Below are 25871 nucleotides of genomic sequence, written 5' to 3'. Positions count from 1 at the left end.
ACCTGGTATTTGGCCTACAACAGCCATCAGCCGCAGACAGTGTGCACACTGGTTGAGGCTGAAGGGCACTGTGGTCCAAAACATCTAGAAGGCAACATGGGGGCACCTCCTGCTGACTAGTGAAGCCTATTTGGTTAAAATTCTTCCATCAGGAATGTTGTCCTGGACCTGGAAACTAAGGATACTGTCAAGTCCCTCCCATAGAGCAAGCTTGCTTTCTCCTGCTCCGGAGGGTAGGACCCAAACCAATGGACTGAAGTTGCAAGACAGGGGATTCCAACTAAACATCAGGAAGAACTTTCTGGCGGTCAGAGCTGTTTGACAGTGGAACAGTCTCCCACAGAAGGTGGTGGACTCTCCTTCATTGGAAGTTTTTAAGCAGACATTGGACGGCCATCTGTCATGGATGCTTTAGTTGAGATTGCGGCCTTGCAGGGGGTTGGATTAGATGACCCTCAGGGTCCCTTCCAACTCTACAATTCTATGTTCCTATGATTTTCACATAGGACATTGCTTTTTCTTTCATGACAAGCTAAGCAATAATGCTACCTCCACCTCATGTTCAGATTGCTCTTTTAAAAGCTAGCCTTTATTTAATTTAGAAAAAAAAAGTAAAACGTGCAAAGTCTTTTCTTCCTGATGCATTATAAATTCAGGCTGGTTTCATTTTTTGGAAAAGGAAGTCTTCAAATCTTCAGTGTCCCTTTGTTTCAGAGGCACTTAAGCCCCTTTGCTCCCTGAAACAAAAGGAGAAGAAGTTAAAGGAAGAATTTGGACTGGGGGGGGGATGGAAGGGGTCTGATGTTTTCACAGCCTCACTGGGAACATAAACCCATTTGAAATGCTGCAAAACACAACAAAAACCCTTAGCTTCCCCCTCCCAAGAGCAATTCCAGTTCTTGGTGGGTTACCTGTACCCCCTTCCCCAGGCTCTGCTACCCTCCCTTCCAGAGTGCTTTTCACTAACTCATTTGTTTCCTTGACCTGTGAAAATGTCTCTTGTTTGCCAGTATAGAGGATGGAGAGATGTGTGTGGGAGTAGAGAAACCTGACTTTTCACCTAGTTTTGCCTCTGGCCTTATCCACCATTAGCATGTGGCCCCTGGAAGGTGACCAACAAATATTGTGTCCCTTGGTTCCCTAAACTTGAGAACAATTTATACATATATAGATATATGGTATTACCCTTATCCATGCCCACAGAAATGCACTGGAGCTCAGCATCCAGGCCAGTGAGCAACATGCTAAAATCATATTAACAGGACGCTTGCTAAACAGCCACTGAAATTGGTTTGGATCCTCCAGTCCCTGACCTGCGAAGCACAGAAGGCTTGTCATCCTGCAGAGGGCTGGAGAGGTAGTCTAACATTTGATTCAAGCCATACAATTGCATTTCCCCTTCCAACCTGGTAATAGCAATAAACTGGGAGAGGTGCTGAGCAAACAATTACGGTACCTACAGCAAACATCAAGAGCTGCAGTTATCAGCAGCATGGAAAGGCACCCACCCACTGCAAAGTCCCCGGGATGCTAACTGAATTTCCTCATACAAGGCACCATTCAGAAACATTCATTCAGCACTCAGCAAAAGTCATTACAGTAGCCTTCTTCAACCTGGTGTTCTCCAGTTGTTTTGAACTACAACTCCCATCACTCATTGAGTGTGTGGGATGTAATCCACTGGGAGCAGTCAAATACAACATTCCTTGTTTTGCTAGAGTGGACATGCAAGGGAATGTTTGATCCAGCCAGTCGAAACTTCCTGTTCCTCCTGGCCTGGAGCATCCTTCCTTGCATGTGACTAGTGGGTGGGAGTGACCTAAAGGACAAGGCATGCTGCCTCTCTCCCTCTTTTCCATCTCCTTTTCATCCTGCAAACTTCTTGGAATGAACTGCTGGCTGCCAGCCAAGCAGTCCCTCAGGTCATCGCCCTTATGGCATATACCTGTTTGTATAAGTTTGTACCTTTAAGCCTAAAACCTGCCTTCAGGGATCACACTATGCTCTGTCTCATCGTGAGTAAACTTTCTTTTTATTATAAGACTGTGGCGTATTTAGTCTTTTAGGAGGGATTCAAGGGGTCTCACCAGGAAAATATTAGAACACATTTCAATTTGGATAAGCCAGGTTGAATTGCGTATTGTCTTAAACTCACACAAGTTTGCAGCTAGTTTTCTGCTGTGCATGAGAAGGGGAATGTAAACTCTGCTAAGTAAAGGAAATTGCTAGTGCAAGTTAGGAAGGATATTAATAAACAGTATATCCTCTCCTGCCACCCTGAACCTTTCCACAGAGGGCATGGCTGTATGATGGAAAGATGTGGCCCAAAACAACCAGAGGGCACCAGGCTGGCAAAGATCTGCCTCACACATAACAAGGGGGCATTCAAAGGAACTTCTCAACTTCATTCCCCCTGTTATCTGCAAAGGCAAGTTTAACTGCCCACCCCAAGCTGTGCTAAGGTGCATCATAAATGAAGCTGCTTGGATCTGAGGGGTAGAAGCCCACCAGTGACCAACCCTCTGAGTAGAAATGGCTAAGAAAAACTGCCTCCTGAACAGCATCATGGGAAATGACTCATTATGACTTACTTGCTTGTCCTGGGCCCAGGTCTGCAGCTTCTGCGCTCTGTTGGGAAGAGAAAACAAAGTGTGAAGTCAAGGGGCAAGTTCTGCTCTCTCATATCTGCCTGTTCCATCAGCTCCTAAAGGAGGTTAAAAACCATCCTCTCTCGAGTGTGGTGTAGTGTGTCAGACTACAACCTTGAGAGACCAGGGCTGAAAGCTCCACTTGGCTATGGAGCTCACTGGGTGACCTTGGGCCAGTCACCACCCCGCAGCATAATATACCTCACAAGTGGTTAAGAGAGTAAAATTGGGAGGGGCAGAACCCATTACCCCCTAAATCATGTCTATTAAAAGTCATCCTAAATTAATGTAATCTGCAAAATTGATATCTTGCTCAGTAACTCAGATCACCACTGAATTTAATTCCACCCCCATTTCATTTTACCTACCCAGAATGATTTGGGACTGGAGCAGCAAAAGAAGAAACTGGTCCACCACTGGAACATTAAAAAGGGTACCCAATAGACCCTTCCTCACCTGTCCATCTTCCTTTCCTTTGGTCACAGGCTGTGGCATCACTTTCTCCAATCCTTGAACAAACCAGTCAATAACACTGTTGGTCAGAAGAAGATCCTTATTAGAACCACACTCACAATTTTGGGGGACCAACAGCTCTCTCTCAGATGACACCTCCAAGGAATGTGTCATCTGACACTCAGCCAGTAGGAGACACATCCAAGTCCAGATTCTCAGGGCCTCAGTCATGAAGTCTTCTCGTCTTCAATGAGGTGACCCGACAAAGCCGAAACATAAGAGCATAAGAAGAGTCTGCTGGAGGAGACCAATGGCCCATCTAGTCCAGCATCCTGATCTCACAGTGGTCCATCAGATGCCTGTGAGAAACCCTCAAGCAGGACATGAGCACACAGGCACTCTCCTGGGTTTCCAGCAACTGGTATTCAGAAATATATACTGCCTCTGACAGTAGATAAGTAGCCTTATCCTCCATGAATTTATCAAATCCTCTTTTAAAGCCATCCAAATTGGTGGCCATCACTGCCCCTGTGGAAGTGAGTTCCATAGTTTAACTGTGTGGTGTGTGAAGAAGCACTTTCTTTTATCTGCCCTGAATTTTCAAACATTCAGCTTCACATAATTCTAGAGTTATGAGAGAAGGAGGAAAACTTCCCTCTATCCGTTTTCTCCAGGTTGTACATCATTTTCTAAACTTGTATCATGACACCTCTTCCTCTAAAGTAAAAAGCCCCAAACACTGCAACTTTTCTTCATAGGGGAGTTGCTCCATCCTCTTTGATTATTTTGGTTGCCTTTTCCCGAACCTTTTCCAACTCTATAATATCTGGTTGCTGTTCTCCATTGCCATGCAAAGCATTTATAAGCACCTGAATTGCTGGATCCAAGTGGCCAAGCAAGGCTGCTCTGCACACTGACCTGGTCCCATCACCGCCAAGTGTTCGAGGAAAGAGAGAGAGGCTCCGAGTGGACAGGCTGTCAGTCGAGGCCCGGTGCTTTGTCCCTGGTTCACTGAGAGGGCTGGCAGGTAAACTCCCTTTCTGTGCTGTGGGGGGGGTGGGAGGTGGAGAGTTGGAGAATGAAGTTAGCATCCTTCCTGCAAGAGCCTGCAGCCAAATCACTAAGGCACCCCAAAGCCAGTCACTCACCCCGTTGTGCAGCTTGGTTTCCTGGGGTCCCTTCCTGGAAGCACAAATGGAGAGAAAGCAAAAAGAGGAAGCTGTATTATGAATGCCAGCTCTGCTCCCTCACAGACTTTTGCAAAGGAGTAGAAAAAGGCAGCAAGTGGCAGGTAGGGAGGAGCTTGCAGTTCAGAGAAAAGCATCCTTCATCCAAAGATCACAGGGCAGTTCACAATGCAAAAAGACAAAATGAGAACCCCAAATACAGAAAACAAAAACAAGCCAATAGCCACCTTCTCACAAACACATTTGAAAGTCCATTGAATGTTTATCAGGCAAAAACCTTGTTATAGAGAAATGTTTTTGCCTGGCATCTAAAGATATGTATTGAAGGTACCAGGAAAGCCTCCCTATAAAATTTAAAACCTATAGGTATAAATTCAAAGGAATGAATGAATTCTACAGCATTTGGGAGCTTCTGCAACAATTCAGCCCAGCTTAGTTATTTTGTGCAGCCCAAGAGGCTGAAAGCAAACTTCATTATATTCTATTTTTTTAAAAAACAGTCTATCACACACACCAACCTGAGGAAGAGCTTTGTGTACGCCAAAATCTCACACACCACCTTGTGAGCCTTGGGTGGACCCAGCAAAGTATTATTTTGCAGTCTCCGAGAATTTTGTTTAAATGAAATAACACTGTTGCCTTTTATTTGTTTTCCCATTTGTTCTCTGCCTTGTCTGCACTTACCTCCGTCTTTTTCATGTTTTCAGGTTGAGGCATCATTTTCCCAAATCCTTCCCAAATCCAAGTGATCATTTTTTTCCCACCACTTCAGAGAAAGAGATAAAGAGGAAAGGAATACATTATTACGATTGTTCATCTCACTAGTCCACAATAAAACTGTCATCACAGCTACAGCAAGACACATGTTGAGAGTGTTTGTGTGTGTGTGTCCACATTATAGAACTAAAAGAAATACACAAAAAATATTCCCCCCTGTGGTTCCCTTCATTCTGTTTCTGTGGGAAATTGCAGTCAAACATTGCATGGGTGCTAGTTAGTGCATGGATTAAGATCACAGAGCATATCTGTGCATTCCCAGCAAAGTGGTGGCATAGCTAAAGGTGCATAAACGCTGCTCCAAACTGCTCCTTCAGGGAGGGGTTCCTACTAAGAAGCTTCATCTTCAGACTCTCCACCTTGAAATTTCTAATTCTGTATAATGTTTTTAGGATTTAAGCACAGGCGAAATTCAAAATACCTGGTGGTTCGGGAAAACTTACATTTTATCCGGGGCGTTGTTGTCTGAGCTGAAGTACAGTTCATTCTGCTCCTCTTCTTCATCAATCACAGAAACTGGTGGAAGTAGGGGAAATGAGAGAGAGAACAGGGGATTGGAAAAGAAGATACTTTCGCACCGTCTGCTGGAAAAGGCCAGATTATCATTTCTATAACCTTCGTATCAGATAACTCATTTTGCACTTCTCTTCCATCAATGTATTTTGCTGTGTTTTGTTGTTGTTGCTATCGGATTTAAATTATGTTTGTACACTGCATAGATATATTTTTATTCACATCTTACTATAGAAACAAATAAAGCAAAATTAAAAATAATAAGTCCCCCTTTCCCTGGTCCTTAATGTTAAGGAAAGACATTCATCATGACATTCAGTGTGTGTGTGGGGGGGGGGTGATTAAACATTCCCTTTCCTGTTGCTGCAATCCTACCCAGTGTCCAGTTTAAGGAGGATTCTTAAATCGTTGACTTAATGGCAGGAGCTGCTGTGAATACCTGAGGGACAGAGAAGAGGAACTCTGCGGAGTATTAAAGATATGAGAAACTGTACAGCTATGATTGAATAGGGGGCCTCTCATGCTGGTCAATTATTTACAGGCAACTTACCCCTCTATGGGGGTGGGTGGCACTGTGGTCTAAACCACTGAGCCTCTTGGGCCTGCCGATCAGAAGGTCGGTGGTTCAAATCCCCGCGAAGAAGTGAGCTCCCATTGCTTGGTCCCAGCTCCTGCCAACCTAGCAGTTTGAGAACATGCCAAAAAGTGCAAGTAGATAAATAGGTACCACTCCAGTGGGAAGGTAAACAGCATTTCAGTGTGCTGCTCTGGTTTCGGTGTTCCTTTGCACCAGAAGAGGCTTAGTCATGCTGGCCACATGACCCAGAAAACTGTCTGCGAACAAATGCCAGCTCCCTTGGCCTGTAAAGCGAGAGTCGTCTGCGACTGGACTTAACTGTCAGGGGTCCCTTTACCTTTACCTTTACCTTTACCCCTCTATACATCATGTCAGGGAACACACTTCAGTGCCCACTCACAGGTGGGGGACGCACAAACACACACAAGCACTTTACCTATTTCTTCCTCTTCCTCTTTCTCCTCCTCTATGCTCTGGACTTCTGTCTGAACACAGACCAAAAAAATAAATTTCACCATCAGAAACATTTCAGGATGAAAGCAAGACTACCATCAAACTGGATCACCCTTACTCACCACATCTGGGATATCAATGCTGGCTTCAAAGCTCTTGGCAGCCTCTTGCAGCATGACAGGAGAGTTCTGTGCCGGCTGTGGCATCACCTTCTCCAGGCCCTGAGATATCCAGGAGAGGACTCCTCGGCCAGGGCTGCAAAGGAGGAGGAGGAGGAGGAGGATTGGGGTGGACAAAGAAGCTTCCTTCCTTCCAGACCTTAACAGCGGAAGCAGAGCCAAGACCTTGCCCCACCCAGAAGGCAGCTAGCTGCAAATAATTGGGTCCCCCTCCCTATTATCACCCCAAACATATACACAGAACCACCCAGTCATTTAAGGGTGCTACTCAGATGAGCACACCCTGAATTGCAGAAAGCAGGGCCTTTGATTCAGTTGCCACATGGGAAGGAGGGCAGGTGTTGAAAAGGCTGCGAAAGGAATTAAGCTCCCCATCCCATCATTCCCAGATCTGGCTTCTCACCCATGCTAGAGTTCCCAACATATGTGAGTATAGCCAGATCACAAACTCAGCATGTGGATCTTAACTGCTGTCTCCTGGAACTATGGTTCTGTAACAAATACTAGGGGCATTTTGGCCTGTAATGCAGCTATGAAACTTGTCTTTGGTTTGTCTTCTGCCTTAACAGTCCTCCTCGTCTTGCCCAAAGTGGTGACCTGAGGGTCTAAAATCAATGCATCTCTACAAGGGGGCAGTTCTGGAGACCCCTGAAGGCTTCACTTTGTACAGTTTGCCACCATCCTCTGAGTAAACCACCTTAAAAAGGAGCCTTTCGGTGTGTGCTAGAAAGCTTCAAACAGATGACTCCTTCCCCTACTATTCCTTTTAGCCGCAATTCAGAATAAGGAACCCAGATGGAAACAGGGTGCATGTGTAAAATAAGGGGGAGAGAAACAAAGAATGGCAGGTACCTGTCTGTTGTTGAGACAGAATCACGAGCATTTTCTTTGAACCCTAAATGGAGGAAAAGCCAAGCTATAAGCTAAAATTATCCTTGGGTGCTACTTGCATTTCCAGGAGCATATAAGATTTCTCTGGATCACATTTACAGCCACAGAAGATTTTTTGGTGATGCCCCCATGACACCTCCTTAAGGGACAGGGTTGCATTTTTGCAACTTTTCAAAAGAGATCCTGAAGTTTGGAAACAACTTCACAGCACCTCTCTCCTCTACTGCCATCCTTGCACACTGCCCATACTTTTAATGTTCAAGGATGCGTCTGAAAATGTTGGCGACACAGCAGGTAGTTACGATGGCCAACAGTGCAGAATTGTGAAGGGGTGTATGGTCAAGGAGAAGGTAACAACCCAAAAAATAGTGTGGGTGCCCCAGACTCATTCTAACTCCCTCTCAATTTGCAAGCCTTCTGGAGGCAGAGTCAAGCCACCAAGGTAGATAGTAAGCGAACAAGGCAATGCATTTGCAGCTTCATTTGCAGAGATGTCATCCAAAAGCAGTAACTGCCTGAACCCACCTGTGGGTCACCTGTCAGTAATTTGCAGGAGGGATTCAAACGCATACCAGAAACATAAATTTGTGCAATCCTAGTGGATTAGAGCTTTCCATCACCCTCACATGACAAATCTACTAACAAAACAGGACTTCTTGCAGTTTGGGAAGTGCCAGGGACATTCATTGAAGTATGCGGCCAGCAAATTATTAATGGGAAGATAGGTAAACACCCTGCAAGTGAACCAGGCTGAATGCTCCTTGTCATATAACTGCCCTGGAAGCAAATCAGAATGAATACCCTGTAAGGGCAGGACATCTGCATGAGCTTTGCACTAGCAAATCAAAATGAATGCTGAATAAAGAGGCTGTCTGAAGGAGCAGTGAGAGTTTGTAATCCAAACCCTGCCTTGTCTCCAGGACTTATTCACACGTACTCTTCTTTCCCCTCCCCATCACCCCCAATTCTTACCTTCTGCAACACTCCTGGGACTCCTTTCTGTTAGCTTGAGGATTCACAAGAGAGAGGAAACCACAATCAGAAAACAACTCTCAGGCAGTGAAATAGCACCCACAGGGTGGTAGAGAAGATCAGCCAGAAGCATCTTACTCAAGCCCAACCAGTTAGTTCTCCTCTGCCTACTTGATGAGCAGACCATCTAATCTTAAATATCAGCCTTTGGACTAGGGCTCAAAGCCCTCCACACACCTTTCTGTAATTTCTTTCACTGTGTTGCTGTGTAAATGATGGACTCAGGGATGAGAGGGGAGGGCTGTCCTAAGATTGGCCACTGTGAGCAGAGCTTACTAGACTTGGTAGGCCATTGGTCTGATCCAGCAGGCTCTTATCATAGTCTTAAGGGCTGGCAGCATATTACACTGCAGCCAGGTGTATCACATTAGCTCAGCCAGTCCCCCCTCCCAGATGTTTCAAGCTACAACTCCCATCAGCCCTAGCTAGCAAAGTTATACTTCCACCAGCCCAAGCATTGTACTGCTGTGCTGGCTGGGGTTGGTGAGAGTTGTAGAGTCCGAAACCTCTGGAGTGCACCACGTTGGGGAAGGAAGGCTGCCTTGGACAATTGCATTTGCTGCAAAAGCTGCAGCTGCCTTAACAAAACTAAAAGTAGCCTGGAAGCAACATCAGCTCTTCAAACCTCTGCAGACCTGCCAACATTTTCTCAGTTGTAAACAGGGACATGCTTGTAACACCGTCCTCCTAAGCATCTCTGCCAAACACACACACAGCCTCCAATCTACACTGCGTGCTGTGGAAGACTCAACTCTGCCACCTGCTGCATTTGTGTACACAATTAGATTGGTTGAAAAGCCAAAGCACAGCAGGGTGAGTTAAGCTCATTTTATAAATGGAGCAGAAGGTGAGCATAGCACACTCCAGTTGTGTGCTCTTGTTTTAATTTTATTCTTTAAATAATTTTCATTTATTACAATAAATGTAATAGTTTTGTATTACAAGCATATAGCACAACATCTCTAATCCTTCTCTGCCACACCTCTCATCAGGTACCAGGTTATACATTAATGTAACTGTTTCTTTATCAACCCACACAGATTATCCAAACCTTATGTGAGGGGACAGCACATAAATCATCTCATCTGTCACAGATAGCAAACATTGTTTTAAAAAAAGAGTGTAGTTCAGACCGTACTGTTCACACTAACCATATCTGCAACAATGCTTTGGAGAGCTTTTCTTTAAGACCATTATCATTTGTGTATTGAATAAATTGCCACGTGGTAAAAGATTTGTCCTGTGTTTTTTTTCCTATTCCTTTTATCACTTTTCAATTCTGAGTTATTTTCTCACCAATGGCCAGTGGCCAAACACTTTTGTTCTATAAATTAAGGATAGTTGTTGCTGTTCTTGTTTTCATAAAGCACATCAGCTCCCACTTGAAACCACATCCCAACGTGTGATCATCTCTGCTGCTGATCCATTCTCAGCTGTCCTGTAGTAATCCTCACCTCATTCTCACCACACCATTCCCACTGCTGACCCTTAAGATCAAGCCTGTGTTTGCCAGGGTAGAATGTGACATGTCAAAAGTCCATGGAATTAGTATGGTCCAGGACTGGCCCAATACATTTTGGCACCTGAGGCGCATGCCAAAATTGCACCTCCCACCCATCCCCACCAGGGAAGAAATGAGTGAGGAAGGAAGATCTACATCAGGATCTGCTGCTCCCATGAATCCTGCCACCTGAGGCAGTCTCCCCATCTTGCCTCATGAGCGGGCCGGCCCTGGTACAAAGCCCCCACCCCACCCTCAGCATGCCTTTGAGATGTCCACTCACCTGCCTTGCAGATACAGGCCCAGCTTCTACAGCTATTTGGTCAGCCTGTGTGTCTTTCCCCACTACTACAGCGATGGGGGAGCTGGCAGGAGGTTGCGGTACGACTTTCTCAATCCAGCCCAGCATCCTGCCACCTGCAGAAGGCAGAATTTCATTACTGCTTCTTGCCAGGAAAAAAAGCCCAAAAATGGGAAACACTGGGGGAGTCTGTAGGCATTTCTGGGCGGCTTCTAATTCACACGTTTAAGCTGCACAATGAGAGTTGATGGGGAGATCTTGTTCCACAAACCCCCTTCCCCAGAAGATCAGACTTTTTGTGATAAGAAAAGTGAAGGGGAAAGTGAAAATGCACTGGAAAGTGTGAAATAACACTTGTTTTGATGTATTGAATGGATCTTAGGGCTTCAACAAAAAGACACGCACATGGCTTTATGGCTCCTCTCCCCAAACAAGCTCACCTTACTTCATCAACAGTAACAATTCAAGCAGTGCCAAAACAGGGAGCCAAACACAAGCCGGCAGTTATTAAGCATTTTGAGCATGTAGCACCCTCAATAGGCAACAAAGCCTTACTGCAAATTCTCCCCTAGCTCTCTAATTCAATAGGAAGCTTCCTTATCTGCAGGAACATCTTGCTGATTGTCTAGAACTGGCTCGCTGTGGCTTTCTGGCTTTTCAAACATGTCCCCCTGCCTCCTACCTGGAGATGCAAGGGGACTAACTCATGAAAATTTGACATACTAAGAAGGTCCTCTACTACGGTTCTTTACAGAACCACTTTGAACCGCTCAGTCTAGCCCACTGAAAACTAAAATTACCTGCAGAAAGGCTAAAGAGTCATGGATGCCATCATGGTCCTGTTGTCTCTTATGCCGGGGGTGGTTCTTCCTCCGAGGGCAGGTAGGTAGAGCAGCAAGTTGCAGGCTTCCCTTGTCATCTATTGTCGCTGCTAGTTAGAACAAGGTCCTTGGCTATCCTGCTACAATGCAACCCTCTGAGAAGCTGGGAAAGGGATTAGCTGATAACACAGTAAACAAATTGGATTAGGGAGGCTGAGTTGTTCTAAAAACCAGGAGAGAAAAGCAGCCCAACCTGAGGCACCACCCAAATGAGAGAACATCTGCCCTGGAGCAGAAAGAGCTTAGCTAGCAAGAGGCTGTGTACACATCACTGTTGACTCCTAACTCTAGCACACTCCCACCACTGGTGTTTGAAGTGAGCACACATGATATTGGCCACAACCCATATCTATCCTGTTGCTTCCCTCACACCTGCTTCCGTCCCATTTGAGAATGGAAGTTGTAGTTCAGATGAGGTGTATACATTTCAGACAGCTGTTGTTGCACATGCTCAGATGACAACTTCAGTGCACTGGAGCCCAGGGGGTGCTGCATTTGCAGGGAAACAACTCAGGTAATGCGCATCAGGCGAAGACATCTCTTTGGTGTGCACCACAATGTACAAATGTGACTTGAAGCCCAGCAGTGGGGGGCTGGGAATGACCTCGCTGCAGTCCAAGATGCTAATGTGTATATAGTCACATTCACACTTTTGCAGGCAAAGCTCCATATATGACTCGTTCGCTGCTTACTAGCATTGGATAAAGAGTATACTGAACATTCACACGCCACTGCCAAAAGCAGATGGAGTGGGTTCTCAATCTTCAGGACCGATCTGCGGGAGCCAGAGGCCAGTCGAGTTAATTGTGTCATTGCAGATGCTGTCAATTAAAGGATGATCCCTTTCCCACTGACTCTGCTGCTAACAGGATTTTCTACTGCCCCTAATCTCTTTCAATAGACCTGCTCCTTACCAGGCTGGCTCATATGTGGAAGAATGGTGTAGATGACATTATTCCATAGTAGCAAGTCTCTTCCTGGATCATCCAAATGTCCTTTCCCCAGCTAACACCTTGGTTGCTAGGAAACTAGTGCTCTAGCACATGGGTAGGCAAACTAAGGCCTGGGGGCCGGATCTGGCCCAATCACCTTCTAGATCCGGCCCGCATGTTTTTACATGAGTAGAATGTGTCCTTTCATTTAAAATGCATCTCTGGGTTATTTGTGGGGCATAGGAATTCGCTCATTTTTTTTCAAAATATAGTCTGGCCCCCCACAAGTTCTGAGGGACAGTGGACTGGCCCAATGCTGAAAAAGTTTGCATTCACCAACAAGTTGTGTTGGATCTTTTAATGCCATCTACATCAGTGGCCATCACTGCCTCTTGTGGGAGTGAGTTCCACAGTTTAACTATGCACTGTGTCCTGAATCTTCCAACAGCCAGCTTTACCAGCCACCCACGAGTTCTACCCACTTTCTTCATGCCATGTATAACTTTATAAACTGCAAAGTCCCCATTGCTGCAGCCTTTCCTCATAGGGGAGTCGCCCCATCCCCTTGATCGTTTTGGTTGCCCTTTTCTGAACCTTTTCCAACTCTACAACATCCTTTTTGAGGTAAGCTGACCGGAACTGTACACAGTATTCCAAAAGTGGTCACATCATAGGTTTTTCTAATGGCATTATTATGTTGGCAGTTTTATTTTCAATTCTTTTCTTAATTCCTTTCCTCCCGGACCAGTAAAAACTTCTCTTTGGCCTTTTCCTGCGCAGGCCGGCTAGTGGCCACAGCAGATACTACAACCTCAGGCACGACACTTCCTTCTTTTAGCCCTGGTGAATGGGGGAGATCACCCGTTACCAGGTAACTCCAGTGACATCGCTCTAGTCACCTAGCAACCTTGCCCTCATCACCCAACTGTTCCTTGGGGTATTGGCTTCCCATTGCCATGGAGAATTGGGGGTCAATACAAAGAATGTCTGGAGGGGCAAGTGAGCCCTCAGCCCTGGAACGGGAAACAAATTGAGAGAAGAAAGCAGGTCTCCCCTTGGATGAGGTATTCCTTTCCCTTTTCTTGCGGACTTGCGGGTGTGAGGGCGCTTCAGCGGCCCCTCATGCAAAGAAGAGACAGGTTTGCATTATATTTGCATTTGCTAACTGACGTGCATAGAAGCAAATTTAGAAATAAATGCTGTAAGTTGAATAGAAATGCATCTTTTGGTGTGGGGGAAGACAAGGAGCCCTCTGTATCCACTCAGTTTGCAGTGAGGGTCCTAGCTGTTGGTGGAAAACCCACGCACTGCTCACTTCCGAGGGCTCTTGATCTTGAACCAGACTTGGGTCAGAGAGTCCTTCAGACAAAAGATTGTCCTCCATGAGCCATGGGCACCTGAAGGAGACTGGCACTGCTGCCAGGAGGAATCTTCATCTTCTAGAGCTCCGTGAGTTTCTCCCTAAACCACTCTGGTTGCCAACTCAGCCCCATCTTTAGGGAGAGTGAGGCAGGTGCCTCAGGGGGCAGACAGAGTGGCAGTGACATGTGCTGAAAGGCAGAGCTGTGTGTGCCATACTGCTTGCCCTCCAGCACTGAGGCAGGCCCCGTGGGGGCCTTTTTGCCGCTGGAACTCTGTGAAAGACACAGGAGGCACTTGCTTAGCATTGCACAGGAGACTCTCTTTGAAGCAAGTCTATCGGCAATCAATAAGCCTGCTTAAATACTGGTAGGCCTGCCAGATTGGGGGTGGGGAAGGACGATAATTCAATGGAAAGGGCAGCACAATAGCAGTTGTGAGGCGGGGATGGAAGAGCGGTGCAGAGCTGCAACTCCTGCAATTGTGACAGCTGCCTGGCGGGTCCTGAGTGCATGGAGTCAGAGGAAAGAGATTTTCTATGCTGCTTTTGAAGGCTGCCTTGAATTCCTTCCACAGGAAGCAGGAAATGGGACCTGCAGAGCCCTGCTTGCTCTGACACATTTGATAAAAGACATATGTTGCTTGCGTGTGTCCCTGTGAGCTGGGAAGCTGCAGCCGCTACAGTCCTTGCAAACGTAGAGAGGAAGTTCACTCCTAAGGCAGCTCTTTTGTTTCCTGAGGAACTTCCTCCCCAAGCAACCTCCAGCATTTCTATACAGCCCTTGCACCTCTGTTCCTTCTGCTGCTCTGAGACACAGCAAGCACAGGATCAGTTTGGACGTCAGCATTCCATGAACCATGGGAAGCTGTAGGCTCACATTCACATGCTCCCCTCTCTTTGAGCACGTCAGAGGAGATGGAAAGCAGCCACTTTTGATTCAGGCTCATCACAGGTCTCTGTTACATCCCAGCTTGGAAACGTAACTTAATTTAAACTAGCTTTCTCCAACATGGTGCTGCTCAGCAGTTCTAGATGACAATTCCCAGAAGCCTGAGTGCCTTTAAACCCTACTGGCTGATAGAAGACATAGTCCATAGCTGCTAACCAGGTTTCAAGCTCTCTGCCGACACCAACGCTGTTCATTTTTTTAAAAAAATCCATTCTACAATGACTGCCAAAATTGGTGGGGTCTTGCAGAGGCAGATTTAGGGGAACATAACCTGTTTGGTTACACTGGACACGGAGCCTCAGGGCACTGCAAGGGGCTCTACAACTATTGCATAGAATGGAAAGCAAGATTTGAGACCTCAAGTTTTGCCACTGGGTCTTAGGGGAACCATAAAAATGTGCTTGATCAGATCCCTGGGCTGGAAGGTCAGTCACCCCTGATCTGTATGGATTCCAGTGGCCTGATCACAGCAGTTATGCATTTAAACCATTTCTAAGTCCTGGAAAATTATTCTTCTTCTTAATTTTGCATGGAAGGGGAAGGGATTATGAACAAGTCAGAAGACTTTTGTGATCCTCCTAGTGTTCAGTGTCCTCTGGGAGCTTGATGGCTCACATCCCAGCCTGAGGACCTTTGCAAACCAGTCTTATGCATGCCCTTTGCTCAGAAGGATGTCCAGGGCTTGTTGTTGTTGTTTAGTCGTTTAGTCGTGTCCGACTCTTCGTGACCCCATGGACCAGAGCACGCCAGGCACTTCTGTCTTCCACTGCCTCCCGCAGTTTGGTCAGACTCATGTTTGTAGCTTCGAGAACACTGTCCAACCATCTCGTCCTCTGTCGTCCCCTTCTCCTTGTGCCCTCAATCTTTCCCAACATCAGGGTCTTTTCCAGGGAGTCTTCTCTTCTCATGAGGTGGCCAAAGTATTGGAGCCTCAGCTTCATGATCTGTCCTTCCAGTGAGCTAGCCAGGGCTAGCCCAAGACATTTTGGTGAATAAAAATCTTGCCCCCCACATCTTCCACTGGTAAGAGGAGGCCACTCCTTCAAACGATGAGCTCAAATATAACTCCAGCTCAAGGAAGAGTTTCTGCTGGAGGGATGGAGGGTGCCTTCACTTGCCCGGAGGACAGCATGGGCAAGGTGGTAACTTCCCTTTCCCTTTCCTCTGACTAATTTTGCAGCAATGACCCAAATGCTGGATTTGACCCTCTGCCCTCAAGATGCTCCTCCTGTCTACGCCTCTCCGGCGGTCCTCATCCCGCTGGAGCCCAGAAAAGTCATGCTGTCTGGAGTGAAGCATCACATCTATCACCCCCGCTTGCCGACGCTAAGGCAGATGGATATGGACACAGCGGCCTTCAAGCTCACAGACGAGCATTGCAGGACAACCACCACTTGCTGCAAAGGTAACTGGGGCAGATGGCTCATTGGTATTGAGAGCCAAGCCAGGGTGGGGACTGAGCACTGAACTCCAGACCCGAGTTTGCTCTGTTTGTGGTGTTGTGTGAGTACAGGGCTGGCCCAGGATGTTTCACTACTTGCAGCAAAAAAACCTCTGCTGCTGCCACCATCTGGAAGCAGACTGCAGAAGGCCTGGCATGCTGAAGGTGGCAAAGGGGGAGGGGGAAGAGGCTGGAGAGAAGCAGGTGGTAGGAGGATGCAGCCGCATTGGAGGGAGGAGATGGAGGTGGTGGCACGAGAGAAGCACGGGAGGCAGTGAATGGCAGATCTACTTAGAAACCTCAGAGACTGTTCTCTTTCCCCTTCAGTCCACCTATGCATCAAGGTGATGAGGACCTTGCATACTGTATTCTAAAACCAGAACCAGGATTCTGGTGTAGTGGCACGTTCTGCAATTCACTTGACATTTTTAGAGAGGCAGGGCCCATGGCCAGCTGGGATGGGGCAGGTAATCTTGACATCTCTGACTCATGAGAGCCAGTGTGGTGTAGTGGTTAAGAGCGGTAGACTCGTAATCTGGTGAACCAGGTTCGATTCCCCGCTCCTCCACCTGCAGCTGCTGGGTGACCTTGGGCCAGTCACACTTCTCTGAAGTCTCTCAGCCCCACTCACCTCACAGAGTGCTTGTTGTGGGGGACGAAGGGAAAGGAGATTGTTAGCCGCTTTGAGACTCCTGAAGGGGAGTGAAAGGCGGGATATCAAATCCAAACTCTTCTTCTTCTTGTTGTTTGTTTCCCCTCAAGATGATTTTGAAAATGCAACGTTCACCTTGGCTGGAGTGCCCACCCAGCGCCTCCCATCCCTGGTGAGTCACTGCCATCAAATGCTGCTGCTGCTGTTGTTGCTGTCGCTGTCATCCTGTGGTCCATCCATCTCTGCAGAGTGTTGGGTGGCCAGGTGAGGAAGTGGAGAGGGCTCCTAAAGTTCTCATAGTTGGATCAAGGAGGGATTCCAGCAGATGCTGCTTGCATGGCATACTTCACCTGCTGCAATTCCCTCTTCCACACAACTATGAAAGGCGCAGGAGCCCTCTACAGTTTTACATCTGGCCACCTAAACTGGCTGCCCCTTCAGTGGCCTGTGCATTACGCCCATCCCCACCCCATTTGCTTTTTGGAGCAAAGCACATAAGATCATAAGAAGAGCCTTCAGCTGAATCAGGGTGGCCAACCAGATGCCTATGGGAAACCAGTGAGCTGAACATGAGCATAGGAACACTCTCCTCTCCTGTGGTTTCAGCAACTTCAGAAGCATTGCTTCCTTCAGCTGTGGAGGCAGACATCATGGCTAATCTGGTAGCCATTGATAGCCCTTTTCCTCCATGAATTAGTCTTAATCCTCTTTTAAAGTCACCTAAGTCGGTAACCATTCCTGCCTCCTGTAGAAGTGAGTTCCATAGTTTAACTATGAGTGACATGAAGTCCTTTCTTTTCTCTGTCCTGAGCCTCTCAACATACAGCTTCATTGAATGTCCATGAGTTCCAGTGCTATGAGAGATGGAGAAAAAACTTTCCTCTGTCCACTTTTCCCAGACTATGCATAAACTTCTATCGTGTCACTTTTAAAAGATGAGCCTGGATGAGCTGCTGCTTCTATACAGGAAGCAACTTCTCTGCATCCAGGTGTGTGTTTGGGGGAAGGGAGATAGGAGACTAATAATAATAATAATAATAATAATAATAATAATAATAATAATTTTATTATTTATACCCCACCCATCTGGCAAGGCTTCCGCAGCCACTCTGGGCAGCTCACAGCATATATCAAAACATACTAAAACATCAAACATTAAAAACCTCCCGATACAGGGCTGCCTTCAGATGTCTTCTAAAAGTCATACTTACTCCTTGGAGACATCAGTGCATTCTGAACATGCATTTTAAAGCAGAAAAAAGTGTGTGTTCATACATGCTTCCTAGAAACATGCAGCTGCACTTAACCATCTCTCACAAAGCCTGAGGCGGTTGCATGGGGTAAGTGGCACAAATTCCCATCTGCCTGGTGCCACTACCCATTGCGTGCTCTGTGCCAGCCTTTCCCAACCCAGTGCCCTCTGGCTGTTTTGGACTGTCTGTAACTCCCACCAGCCTCTATGGGATTTGTAATCCAAAGCAGCTGGAGACCACCAGGCTGAGGGAAGCTGATCTGCATACATTTCCCCCTCAGAAATTGAGGAGGGCATCACCACATGCAATCCTTAAACTGAGCGCAGGAAACTCTTCTGTGCTCCGCTGTGTCCGACTGCAGGGGTGCCTTGTTGTAACTTTGTCGTTGCTCAGGGTATGACGGAGCTGGGCAAGTCATTGACTGAAAAGTACAGAGCAGGGAAGATGGCGCCTCTCATGCCCAGCACCAACCAGGAGGAATGGCCCAGCTACACCAGGGCTATGGACGACTGGTCTCGCTTCGTCTCCAGCGCAGGAGAGTTCAAGGTGCCCAACTTTAGCAAAAAAGGTAGGAGGTACAGCTGCCTTCAGCATCCTTCTGTCTTTTAGGAAGTTGAACCACAGCCATTTGCTGGCATGATCAGGTCCTCAAAGTGAGAGCTTCCCCAGGGAACCCTAACCTTTGGGAGGTGCCAAGTACATGGCAAGGTCTCGGATCAACCCCTAAAACTCCTCCAGGTGCTTCCCAGCCTGTGGTCTTGCCTTGTCCACATGGTGATTTTGCCAGGTCATAGAACAGGCATAGAAAAAATGTTCCCAAGCCAGGAGTGATTAGAAAGAAGGTTCTGTGAACTGGAAGGCAGAAGAACCATGAGGGCCTTTGCACCAATCCCTGGTGTCTTTCAGCAACACGTAGTGGAAATGATTAGGATTAGCCATCCCCAACCTGGTGCCCTCCAGAAGTTTTGCATCACAACTCCCATCGGCCCCGGGCAATGCTTGGCCACAGAGACATGCCACTAACAGCCCAAATGGTTTCCTATGAGTGGCGAAGTGTGAAGTTCCTTTCCTGAATGGGGAGCTTTGTCAAATGCAGGAATCCCAAAGCAATCCCCAGCGTTGCATGGACTGACTCTGCCCTCCCTCCACTTTCTCATTCTGAAGCCACTCAGTGCAGAAGGAAGGAGTTGGGGAACTTGCTTTTCGCACAGCAAGTCTTGCCAAATCCCTGCCATTCCCAGCTTTCCCTCTGGGCCTGCGCATAGGAACACGCCAGAAGCACTTGTGGCTACTTAGCTGCATCAGCCACAGCTGGCAAGGCAGACCAGGAGATTAAGCCTTCTGTGCTTCTTTCACAGTTCTTGGGTTCAGCTGTTATGCCGTGAGGTACTTAAAACCCGACGTCACGCAGACCTGGCGGGTAAGAGACTGTTGTTCGCTAGTGTGCATGTTTGGGGTGAGGAGTGGGAGGTGGTGGCTGAAGCAGCTTTTCTCTGAATGCCCTGGAGAGAATTTCTGAACCTGGGGTGGCGGAGTAAGGACCTCAGGACCAGGGACTGAATGCGGCCCCCTTTGCCTCTCTCTGGCCCCTGGGATTCTCTGCAAGCTGTGTCTCTCACTGCCCCTTTCTCAGGTTGTTTCCTGGCTGGAAAGCATCCTTGAATCTCTGAAAATGAATTTTGTTAGCTTGGAAGCAGAATGGAGAGATATTGGGGGGGGGGGGAGAGAGAGAAGTGCAGTGTGTGTGTAGAAAGTTTGTGTGGCTGGCAGAAAGCCCTGCTGGGCAAAGGTTAAGAGCAGGCATAGGCAAACTTGGCCCCCCAGATATTTTTGAGACTACAACTCCCATCATCCCTGACCACTGGTCCTGTTAGCTAGGGATGATGGGAGTTGTAGTCCCAAAACATCTGAAGGGCCGAGTTTGCCTATTCCTGGTTAAGAGTCATAACTGTTGCCTCTGGCCCCTTGCTGCCTCTGGCCACTACTGGCATACAGGCCCCCAGAGGGTTGCTTCTTAAGAGAATGTGGCCCTCAGGCTGGAAAAGATTCTCAGTCCTAACCTTTCTAAGAAGCGCACATTCACAACCAGGGTCTCCAGTCCACAGGGTCTGTTGTGGGGGGAATGGATAACTGAGTAGGGAAGGGAATAAAAGGAAATAGAGCATTCCCAGAGAAGATGTGGCTGGTACTCTGAACAGAAGAACTCTACACTGCAATATTTTGTGTTAGGTTCTGCACTCCACCCCCACATACCTTGGATTTAAGATTCAATTCAAAACTTAAAGCATCATCTTTCTCCCCTGTTTCATGCTAGTATTGCCTCAATCAGAACCCAAGTTTGAGTAGATATGGACCAAAGCCCATGCCTTACAACACTGTGTAAGTATCATCACATGCACCTCAATCCCCTTAGGGTTAACAATCACCTCCCCTATAACCCTTGAATAACTCTTCTTTTTGTTTTGTTGCAGCAATACCTACAGGAGCTTTGGATCAGCACACAGGTAACTGGCTTTGCTGGCCCCAAAGGAATAAAAGGGGCCAAAAAAATTAAATCCCACCCAATTCAGTGTGAGAGAGGAAAAAGTCACATGCTATTGAATGAAGGCTAGCCAGCCATCAATGCTCATGAGCCAGATACAACCAATTCATTGTCAACTGGGCAGACTTTGATCTTGCTCTTTTTGGAGCAAGCCTTCAGGCTCACACATGGCTTTCATTAAGAAGAGCCTTGTTATCTGGGGGCCAAACTGGATGTGACTCGAACCACAATGGAACTCACTCCCGCACGAGGCACTGAAGGCCACCCACTTAGATGACTTTAAAGAAGGTTAGCCAATTTCATGGAAGAGAATGCTATTGATGGCTACAAGCCATACTGCTGCTCTGCCTCCATGGTCAGAGACAGTAGTGCTTTTGAATACCAGTTGCTGGAAGGAGTGGGGAAGAGTGCTCTTGTTCTCAGGTCCTGCTTGAAGGATTCTCACAGCCATCTGGTTGGCCATTGTGAGACCAGGATGCTCAACTAGATGGGCCATTGGGCTGATCCAGCAGGCTTTTCTTACGCTCTTAAAAGGAACAGAAAAAGGTTTTCAATGTGTATGAATAATCCCCCTCAAAGAATGGTGCTTTTATGACACAGTAAATGAATGTATAGAAAAGGCCAGTGGTTGCTGAGAGTACAACTTGCACTAGATTTTCATTCAGAAGGGAGGAGTCATTTTAGTACACTGGATGGACAGTGGAATCGGGAATTCAAAGATGGGAATTCAGAGCACTCATCTTTCGCACATGAACAAAACCAACCACCACCAACCGTCCCCAACCTGATACCCTCCAGGTACCATCTAGGTGCTTTGGATTATAGCTCCCACAATCCCCATTAACTATGGCCATCAATGGGAGTTGTAGCCCAAACATCTAGAGGACACCAAGTTGGGCAAGGCTGGACAAGACTCTTTGTACACCACCCCTAAGTCAACTAATGGCCCAGGAAGCAGCACCAATGCTCCCAGCTCAAGCAATCTGACCTTGGGCGACTCTGATTTTGAAATCACTGATTGTGGATATATGAAATGGTCTCTTCTGTTGCTTTCTAGCCGCTCTCACTATCTCCAACCTTGGCGCTAGGAGACAGGCCATAGAAAAAGAAGCCATATGAATCTTCTCCTTCAGCTTTTGAACATCCACAAGGAATAAATGCTATTGGTTCAACAAGGAAGGTGCAGAGAAGGCGTTTCCTGGTCAAATAAAATTCACTTCAAAGTGGGGGATGAGGAAACAGGAGGGGAGCAGCAAGGATAGCTAGTTCCCCCCACCCCAAAACTGTCTTGGCCTTCTTCCCAGCCTGCTACAGCAAAGTGGTTCACAACGAAGAGACTGCTGGCCAGCCTTCACTGAGCATGTCTTACCAGATTCAGGAGGTGCCATCTTTGGTTCTTTGCAGCCATCAAGCCTGTTGGCCCAGAGTTTTTCAATGTATTGCTGCAACAAAATGAGGAGTAGTGGGACTTAAAAGGGAAAGCATTGTCAGGGGCCAGAGAATGGGTGATCCATTGAAGTCCCTGATTATAGAACTTTCGGGTTCAGAGAGAGCACTACTACCTGGTAGGGGATACATTTTTTGAGGTAAAGGACAGGAAGGGGGAGCAGATGGGAACGTCTCTTTGTAGCTCCTATCCCCCAGTTTGCAGTCTCAGTGCTATATGGAGTGGTTCTGTTGTGATGATAGAAGTGAGGGGAGGCGATTTCTGGCCTCTGTACAGCCCAACCCTGAAGGGCTCCATCACACAAAGTCAGTTAGTCTAACCTTCACCTGTGCCCAAAGGACAAATACAGGGAGCCAGAGCAAAAGGTGGTGCAGGCTGACTTGGCAGCAGCCTGGATGCACTCCCAAGAGGGAGAAGGTAGCAGGAGGGCTCCTTCATGCTTCCTCCTGGCTCCCCTTGCTTTATCCTGGCAATGCGAGTGGAGCAGGAGACCTCGGGCCAACCCCCTGTCCCCAGCTGATGCCTTCAGCCTCTGCAGGGCTAAGAGGCATGCGCAGACTTACAAACATACCTCAGCCAGTTCCCAGGATGGCTTGGAATGTTCAACATTTTGCTAAGGGAGAAAGTACATGGGGCCTACATGTTGCGAGCCCACAGAACACCCCAGGCAGGTGCTGGATTGGGCCTGCAGGAGCTTCTGGTTTTTGTTTCGTCATGGTAGGCTAGAAGAATGAGGCATCCTCAGAAAGTGATCCCCCTCCCTTCCCAGAGAACATTTCATGTCCTCACCGGTGATACCAGTATAAGCCACAGATCCGCATACACTTGTTTAACAGCAAGTAGAGTTGGCATGCTGGTCAGCCTCCTGCCTAGTCTTTTCACCAAGATTGCCCTCGGGCCACAGAAGGGAGGTGAAACATCCTCTGGCTGCTGCCCTTGGCCAGGGGGCAAAGGGCTGTTGGATTGGTTGCTGCAGCACCTCTCTGCCCAAGGAAGTGTCAGCCCAGCACCAGATGGATACCGCTTTGGGAAAACGGTCTTCATCCAAAAACTGGGATAAACAGAGCAATATGGCTTAGGCCCAGGCTATCTGAAGGACCATATTCTCCCATAAGACCCTGCCCAGGCTCCGAGATCTTCAGGGGAGGCCCTTCTCTCAGCCCCACCACCCGCACTGGCACACTTGGTGGGGACACAGGAAAAGCCTTTTCAGTGGCTCCTCCCAGACTTTGGGACTCCCTTCCTAGAGAAGCCAGGCTGGCTCTCTTTATTGTCCATCTGGCAAGTAAACCCTTTTTTATCCTGACAAGCCTTTGGGAACCATTTTTTTAAGGAAAGGGCTTTTAATAGTGCTGTGTGGTTTTTGCTGCATTTTAATAGGTTTGTTTTTGCGTTGTTTTAATTCTATTATAGTTTAATTACTTTTTAATTATCTTTTGTATGTTTTTAGCTTTTTGTATTTCATCTGTGTTGTTTTAATTTGTGTAAGCTGCCTTGAGTCCTGGTCTGGGGGAAAGGCAGGGTTTAAATACAATAATGATGTACTGTACAATAAATATTCCACGAATGCTGCTGTGCAACTTGCTGTGCAACTTGCCCTTTTTAATGTCACGGTGGTGCCATTTGTTAGCAAGGGTGAGTCAGTGAGGATTACAAGCCTGGCGTCAGCCAAGGACAAAAGCTTTCACACTGTTTACCTGCTACAGCTGCAGGCTTCTTCCAAGTGGAATGCAAGCAGTCATTAGCGACAAGGGTCACTTGCCCAGCCTGGTGGCCTCCAGATGTTTGGACCACAACTGCAAGTTGGCTGAGGCAACTGTAGATAGGATAAAGTGGGAAATGGGAGCCCTATGGATGCTCTTCCAACCTCTTCCTCCCTAGGGGAAGGGGCAGAGAAGGTTGTCATTAACATAAGGCAGAGGTTTTCAACACTTTGAGTCCATGACTCCCTTGACCAACTGCTGTACATTCTTTCTGCGGCACCCCTGTGGGGCTCAGGAGCCTAGTTAAGTCATCTCTTGCCTGCAGAGCTGGCAGCCTCTCACCCTTTTTTGAACACCCTCCCTTGTGGAGTTTTCCCTCAGCCTCCTCTCCTCTCCCCTCTCCTTGGGAGTCCTCTGGGCAGCCACTGCTGTTGCCCCTGCCCTAAAGAGAGGCACCTCCTCACACTGCCCCACAGGGGCCTGGGACTTGTCTGTCCATTCCCAACAGCAGGGGCTGGAGGACTGGCTGGCTAGGCTCCTTTGCCTGCTTGCTTGCTTGCTTGCTTATTCTGAGACTGCCTCAGCTCCTGCACCCCCTGGCCAGTTCCAGAGGCACCATTCGCCAGCTGTAGTCAAAGCTACTGTAACAAACAGCTGTGCAAGCCTTTGGGAGGCAGAGACATGTGAGGGCATCAGAGGAGGGAGGGAGGGAAGAGGAACAGAGGCCAGTGTTGCCTGCGGCACCCCTGACCATCTTTCGGCACACTGGTTGAAAACCACTGGAACAAGGTATCAAATCTACATATTATGTACTGGTATTGGACTGCAGTTTCTTAATTCTTGCTTTCCTGATGTTACTGCATTTTTATGTTATTATACTTTACTATTGTTGGGATGTTATTTGCAATGTTTTGCTTATTGTTGGGAACTACTTTGAGCTTAACTTTGTTGCTGGAAAAGTAACAGACTTATATGAAATAAAATCAAATGTTGATGATGATGTCTTCCTATGTTGTTTCCATGATTCTAATCAATACTTTTAAAATATCCAGCCACCATCTTACAGGTTAAATGCCCAGGCCTACAGCAGTCGTAGTGGGGTTTGGTGGCTAGCAATGGACTTAGTCTAGGTAGACCTTGGTTGAAATCTCAATTCAGTCAGAAAATTCATTTGGGCCAGCTGCACTTTTTCAATCTCACATAGTTGTTGTGAGGATTGGATAAAGATGGGCCGGGACGGGGGCTGAAGGGAGAACAACCACATGCACCTCCCTGAGCTATTTGGAAGGGTGGGATAAATCTGTCCAGCAAATAAAGCAACATACAGAGAAAGGCAACTTGGGCTGCATTCACATTTAGCCTTGTTTTGGTTTCCTATGTCCTAAAGGCAGAGAACAGGCCCACTGGCTAGCTCAGACTTCCCCAATGTGGTGTTCTTTCCATCAGCCCCTACAAGTCCCATCAGCCCCAACCGGCACAGAAACTGATAGGAGTTATAGTCCAAAACATGGAGCTCCACCAGGTTGGGCTAACTAAACAGGCCAAATCCTTTTCTGAGAATCACTGTTTGTTTCATCTTTAAGTCCCAGAGCCCCAGAGAGCCCCAACCACAAGGAGATTTATTTTTCCTAGTCACATTTCTGGTGACTCATGACAAGACCTCCTTCAAAAGGGGGAGGTCAGGGCCTTCTCCCCCAAACATGCAGCTATTACCCCTTCTCCCTGTGCATGGGGTTTGGCCTCTCTGAGCAGGAGGTGGGGATAAGGGGGAATAGCCCCTGACAAGGCCTCCAGTATGGAACTGAGATCACTGGCAGGCAAGAGCTTCCTGAGCAGCCAAGCCTTGGGAAGGGAGAGCCTGAGGCCTTGTCAATGCTGCCTTGGTTCCTCCGCTGAGCACTGGAGACACCAGGCCTGGAAACTCATTTGGACAAAAGAAGAAGAAATTGCCCACAAAAGGACCCTCCCTGCTTTCTTGAGCAGTTCCTGAGCCGACATCAGAGGGAAGGGGACCTTTCCTTTCAAAACATCCTGCTTAGCAGGCGACAGACGAGGTGACCCACCCAGGCCTTTTCAATTCAATCTGCTCAGCCTGCTGCAGAGCACAACCGGATGTTCTGCAAGACCATTCCTGGCCTCTTGATCACCAGTTTCCTCCCCAGAAAAAGGAACAGAAGAGGAATTTTCATGACCGGTGTC

At 47.5% G+C, this 25871-nt stretch overlaps 2 protein-coding genes across 3 annotated transcripts in view; one reads left to right on the top strand and one right to left on the bottom strand.

Annotated features, from left to right (window-relative positions):
* Positions 1-25871, bottom strand: part of CNGB1 (cyclic nucleotide gated channel subunit beta 1) — a gene marked incomplete at its 5' end in the record, with an annotated part of 63802 nt that overhangs the window by 28460 nt on the left and 9471 nt on the right. The window contains 11 exons of the mRNA XM_083453328.1: positions 2592-2628; positions 3105-3180; positions 4020-4146; positions 4250-4283; positions 4973-5054; positions 5509-5581; positions 6592-6640; positions 6731-6863; positions 7640-7682; positions 8651-8684; positions 10495-10628. Coding sequence (XP_083309454.1) covers positions 2592-2628; positions 3105-3180; positions 4020-4146; positions 4250-4283; positions 4973-5054; positions 5509-5581; positions 6592-6640; positions 6731-6863; positions 7640-7682; positions 8651-8684; positions 10495-10628 — 822 coding nt within the window. The remainder of the gene's footprint in view (positions 1-2591; positions 2629-3104; positions 3181-4019; positions 4147-4249; positions 4284-4972; positions 5055-5508; positions 5582-6591; positions 6641-6730; positions 6864-7639; positions 7683-8650; positions 8685-10494; positions 10629-25871) is intronic.
* On the top strand, positions 13244-21701 carry SPMIP8 (sperm microtubule inner protein 8). Of its 2 annotated transcripts, none has more exons than XM_083453336.1 (8): positions 13244-13464; positions 15815-16039; positions 16838-16899; positions 18374-18548; positions 19339-19400; positions 20295-20359; positions 20452-20484; positions 21580-21701. In XM_083453336.1, exons 2-8 carry the CDS (start codon positions 15817-15819, stop codon positions 21608-21610), a joined length of 651 nt encoding a protein of 216 aa, XP_083309462.1. In that variant the 5' UTR covers positions 13244-13464; positions 15815-15816; the 3' UTR covers positions 21611-21701. The 2 variants fall into 2 exon arrangements, with proteins under 2 accessions (XP_083309462.1, XP_083309461.1); XM_083453335.1 differs by having other exon boundaries at positions 13246-13389.

This window comes from Podarcis tiliguerta (genome assembly GCF_965153285.1).
Source record: "Podarcis tiliguerta genome assembly, chromosome: 8".
NCBI classification, from domain to species: domain Eukaryota; kingdom Metazoa; phylum Chordata; class Lepidosauria; order Squamata; family Lacertidae; genus Podarcis; species Podarcis tiliguerta.
The sequence above is the reverse complement of the archived record's forward strand: the minus strand, read 5'-3'. Positions and strand labels throughout refer to the sequence as shown.

Coding starts and splice junctions, on each gene's coding strand:
- SPMIP8 (XM_083453336.1), top strand. CDS start 15,817: ATGACCCAAATGCTGGATTTGACCCTCTGCCCTCAAGATGCTCCTCCT. Junction 20,360..20,451: donor CCCATGCCTTACAACACTGT/GTAAGTATCATC, acceptor GTTTTGTTGCAG/CAATACCTACAGGAGCTTTG. Junction 20,485..21,579: donor AGCTTTGGATCAGCACACAG/GTAACTGGCTTT, acceptor GTTGCTTTCTAG/CCGCTCTCACTATCTCCAAC.